Source organism: Lolium rigidum, chromosome 5, assembly GCF_022539505.1.
Source record: "Lolium rigidum isolate FL_2022 chromosome 5, APGP_CSIRO_Lrig_0.1, whole genome shotgun sequence".
NCBI lineage: Eukaryota > Viridiplantae > Streptophyta > Magnoliopsida > Poales > Poaceae > Lolium > Lolium rigidum.
This window is the reverse complement of record NC_061512.1, coordinates 68039508-68044594: the sequence shown is the minus strand read 5'-3', so window position 1 is coordinate 68044594 and position 5087 is coordinate 68039508. Positions and strand designations below refer to the sequence as shown.

Sequence of the window (5087 nt, the reverse complement as noted above, 5' to 3'; positions counted from 1 at the left end):
CAAACCCCCACACCAAGAAGGAAGTTTAGACATTTTTTCCCCAAACCCACATGCCAAGAAGAAATTTTAGACATTTTTGCCCCTCACAATATCAACTCTATTATTCCTATGGTTAACCTATAATGATCTCAAGTCATTGTTGGTCTTCCAAGTCGTTGCATCATAATTGTTTCTCATTATATTCATCTTTCTTGACATATCGATGTTATTGTCATGTCCTCCTATGTTTCCGGTGAAGGGTATTGTAAACTATTTTTTCGCGACATGCGTTCTAATCCATTCGCGACCTCCTCCTTCGTCTTGCATGTAGTTCCAACGTCCCTCGCCATGTTTGACCATTCTAACTAAACTCATTAACAATGATCTCACAGGTTGACCTCGCGGGGAAGACAAAAGCCAAAGGAAAAAAAGAGAGAAGGAAATCGACTAAGATGACATGAAAAACAATTCAGGCAACAAAATAAATAACATCAACTTGTGCTAAAAAAACGGTTAAACCTAAACCAGGCTTTCCAACTCCTATTCCAACTGTACTATACCACGCTTTCCATTCCAGCCCTCCGAATTTACAGCTATGCGGAAACGCCCTCTGCATTTGCAGCATTTTCGTTTATTTTTTGACAAAGCTGACCTCCAAGAAATCCCACGACGCGTCCTCCTTTCACTCCTCCCCTACCCTCTCTCGCCATGGCCGGCCGCCTCCTCCTCGCTCCTCTCCTCCTCCTCCTGCTCCTCCAGCCCTCCGCGCCTTCGCAGGGGCACGCGCCTCCGGTCGCGACTGCGGCGGCGCGCTCTGGTCGGTGCCCGAGGCCGGAGGAGGAGGCGCTGCCGCCGTTCGTCGCCTGGCTCCGGCGAACCTGCCGCGGCACGACGGAGGGACACCCGGCCGAGGAGGTGCGTGTCTCCGACCCTAGCTCCAGGCTGGTGGCTGCCTAAGATTGCTTGGCCATAAATTTTTTGGTTTTTTTTGGGTCTGCGTGCGCATTTATTGTGCGAATGAATAGGGAGATTCGTCCGCACAGTTCTTCGTGGATCTCGCTTCTCCATCTGTCGCGAGTTCCCGTTTCTGCGTCGATTTTCCTGTGGGTTGCTCTCATGATTTAGTACCCAGTTCCTGAATCCTGATGCTATTTTGGGGAGCTCTTGATGGGATTCCGTTCTATCCTTTTGATTTGGTAGACGATTCTCCTTCCGTTTCATTTCTTGGGAAAGTAAACCGTTTTTACTTGTGGTTAGCAATTGGTCAACGCACAAGTATGAAGGTTCTGTTCGGTGGCTAGCTTAGGCTCTTATCCTGCATAAATCAGCTTTTTTTCACAAATATTGCACTCGAAATGAAGTTGTTTGGAATCTGTTGGCATCTTTCAGTGGTTCAAGCCTTCAGGGTGCCAATTTCCGGGCGATTCAGCTAGATTTCGCGTTTTTTGTGTGTCAATGTGTCATTGAGTGGATTACTATCCTTTTTCTGCAACTTATTATTATGCTTATGGTACTAGTGCTCAGCAGCTCATTCAAAACGACTGGAACCTCATGTATCAGTGAATTAGAACGTAAAAAAATATCATTGAGAATTTGAGATGCTTGCATTCATATAGCTCTGGTTACTGAACATGATTGCTACTTAAAATTGGACGGTGGTAACATTTGCTTTGAGGTCTGGGCTAAGCATTTTAAATGTATCAAGGAACTAAGCCTACTCATGAAGTAAGGAGGATACAAATGATAGGCCAATATGATCGATAAGGCATATCAGTTCAATCTGCTGTATTGCGGGATAATATGAAACGTAGACTCCAGAATTAGCTGCTTATGAAGCTGGGTCTGTTGGGCTGTGTGGTGCTTAATATGAACAACACCTTTGTAAACCTTGCAGGTTAATGGGGAGGAACTTATCAAAGAGTTGGGTGAAAAGGCGGAGTACACTGCCATCCTCTTCTATGCATCATGGTGCCCTTTCTCTCAGAGTGTGAGACCGACCTTCGATGATCTTAGCTCAATGTATCCGCAGGTTAAGCACTTGGCTGTAGAACAGTCAAATGTCATGCCAGCGTAAGACCCTTATGCTTAGTGGTGTTCCTGTTATCCTTCTTAGCAATTAATATGACTGACGGCCTTAACTGATATTTTCTTGGTTACATGATTTGCAGAGTTCTATCAAGATATGGTGTCCGGAGCCTTCCTACTATAGTAATCGCTCATGATCCATATGTGTTTTGGCCTCTTGTTCCTAAAGATCTCAACTCACTGCTCGACTTTTACATTGATGTTACTGGTAGGCTTCTCAGTATTCATCGTGCATTTATATCTGAGCTGTAGCCCTGATATACTTAACTGAGAAGCCAACTAATGGATTGTTTGATACACACTATTGTAGTATGACATATTAACCAACTTGCTAAGCAGCCTGTGAGCTCCAATGTCACAACTTGAAAGACAGGAATAATAGTTCAGAACTTCAGATAAAAGATGGGCGCAATTATTATATGTGTATGGCAACCATAATTCTATGGAGGAAAGATGGCAATAACGCTTCTGTGGAAGTTATATCCACAGATGCAGTTACCATCATTTTTCTGTAGCCTAAATAGTATGATTGTTAGATCAGATATTGTAGTCATTAGTTGGCCATTTGAAGAGGAAACTGGAAATTGTGTGATTGTACTCTTATCGTGTCTTAACAAGGAATTTTTTTCGATGCAGAACAAGAACCAGTTGCATATCTTGGTCCACGTAAGTGGAACACGACTGCAGAAAGCCCACAATATGCGAAGCTTTGGAATGGCTCATTCAGCGAATCTGTGAAGAGGGAGCCCTACCTAGCATTCAGCATAGTCTTCATTTGCCTAAGGATATTCCTGTTCTTCTTCCCGAAATGCTTCGCCTGTGTCAAAGGCATGTGGACCCAGTACTTCCGACATGCCAACCTTGGAGTCCTTGCCAAATTGGCTCAGCTGCTCGAATGTGTGCCTCAAGCTGTGGATGTAAGGAAGATGTGGAGCAAATGGAGGCTCATGGTTGGAGCCATGAACACCAGGGTATGGGCATCATCACTAGCTTCTGTGTCTCTTGGTGGGCAATCTTCTCCCCGAGCTGCTGGGTTGAATTGAATGTTTCGATTTTAACATGAAACGGAAGAGCACGTGGACTGTTTGAATTGCGCTGGTTGTAGAAGCTCTTGTAACTCACATGAACATGTAGTGATACATCTTGTCTGTAGCATGTAAATCTTAGGATACTATTGAGCCTTTGTAGTTCACACTGTAACATTAGTCATGAGTACCCATTGTCAGAGTTTTGAGCAGCTGGAGACACAACATAAGCCCTTGCACTATTTTTAAACATGTAACCTGCTATTGAAGTATTTCCATCTGTCTTGTACTAATAAAAAGTGAAGACATTTCAGCATCTGTTTCCATGTAGTACTAGTAGATAGGACAATTTTCGCGCTGAAACCGGCCCCGGATCCGTTTTAAGGTATCTATATCCGGTTTTAAAGAATCCGGTAGATAAGGATGTCCGGGAAGTGGTGGTCTGGATGTTGTATAGGATATGAAATAGCATATAGCATGCACATATGGATTATCCGGAATTTAATTAGGATAATCCGAAGGTATTAAACCGGATAATCTGATTTTTTTAGTCAAAACCCAAAGCATTTCGTGAGCATGTTTAGCTCTAAATTTCTATCAATGCTTGAGTTTTAGCGTAAATTGTGGCTCTCTTTTTCTAGACTGCAAGACTGAAGCAAGATTTGCGAAACTATAAATATCTATCGATGAGAGCATATATCCGACTAATTCCATTTTCGGTCTGAATCCGCCCCAGTTCCGATTCAAATCCATAGTTCGGTATATCCGCATTCAAATCCAAAACCGGTCACTATCCACCTTGATCTGAATTCGAGAAAAATATATGGTAAAAAATATAGTATGAGAAAATTCCGATCTGATCCGTTTACACCCCTAAGTACCAGCTGTGAGGGTACATTGCTCCTATGTGTGGTTTTGGTAATTAATGGCAACCCCAATGGACAAATGTTTCATTAAGTTTATATGAAGAAATATTTCATAGGTACTACTCGTAGTCCATGTGTTGGATTCAAGTATGGATGACATGAAGATAAAAGATATACCTCGAGTATTGGCATCAAGATCATCGATTTTAAGACATATATGTTGTATGATTAAGAAGAAGAAAAGAAGATGGAGTTCTTATGTGGAACTCAACATTAGCAAACATTAGCAATGCTCTAGCTTATGTGTTAAGCAATAAATGATCAAGATCTTGAGTGGTTGATTCCAAGTGAAGAATTCAAGATATCGCTCTAAGTCGGTGTCATGATAGTCTCATGAGTTGAGCTATGGTTGACTAAGATTTAGAGCATGCAAATAAATGAAGAGTTCTTTATACACCTCAGGATAGTATGATAGAGCGTGAGAAGATAAAAGGTTGACCAATACAAAAAGTGAAGAATAGATTCAAGTTTAATCAACACATAAAGCATGAAGAATATGCCACGTGAAGTCATGTGGTATGGTAAGCCTTGTCAATTATGCTTTATGAACTAACCCATCATGTATGTGTCCTTGTGTTGTCTATGTGGGTTAGATATCTTTTCACGGGCATGCATCAAAAGTGAGATCTCATATATCCCATGAGAGGATAACATCAAGTGGTGATTATCATCAAGGTTGAGTTGGGCAAGTTCAAGTTGAGCATCTCAAGAGGATCATATGCTTGAATCTTGTTGTCCATTTGGCGATAATGGACATGTGAAGATGTGCTTAATGAAGTTATCCCATATTGGCGTATGGGGAGCAAATTATGTATCTTCACGAAGCAACAATGATCTAGTGAGGCTTTCCGGCTTGAATGAAGCATGAAGCATCATCATCAAGATCAAGAGGAATACGCAAGGCAAAGGTATGGCCTTGCTAGGTTTTTCTTTTACAGGTCTCAAGGTGGTTGTTGGGAGACCGGGTTATAGGATAGATAGCCGCACTATAAGAGGGGCTTTCGGTTAGGGTAACTTGATCACATCGTCCTAGGGACCTTAACCCTTTGCATGCTTTGCATTCCATAAATCT

At 42.1% G+C, this 5087-nt stretch overlaps 1 protein-coding gene across 1 annotated transcript; it reads left to right on the top strand.

Annotated features, from left to right (window-relative positions):
• Window positions 1-264: 264 nt before the first annotated feature.
• LOC124656069 (5'-adenylylsulfate reductase-like 6) lies at window positions 265-3405 on the top strand. Its single transcript, XM_047194875.1, has 5 exons — window positions 265-306; window positions 757-894; window positions 1874-2049; window positions 2148-2272; window positions 2701-3405. Exons 1-5 carry the CDS (start codon window positions 265-267, stop codon window positions 3105-3107), a joined length of 888 nt encoding a protein of 295 aa, XP_047050831.1. The 3' UTR covers window positions 3108-3405.
• The last annotated feature ends 1682 nt before the right edge of the window (window positions 3406-5087 follow it).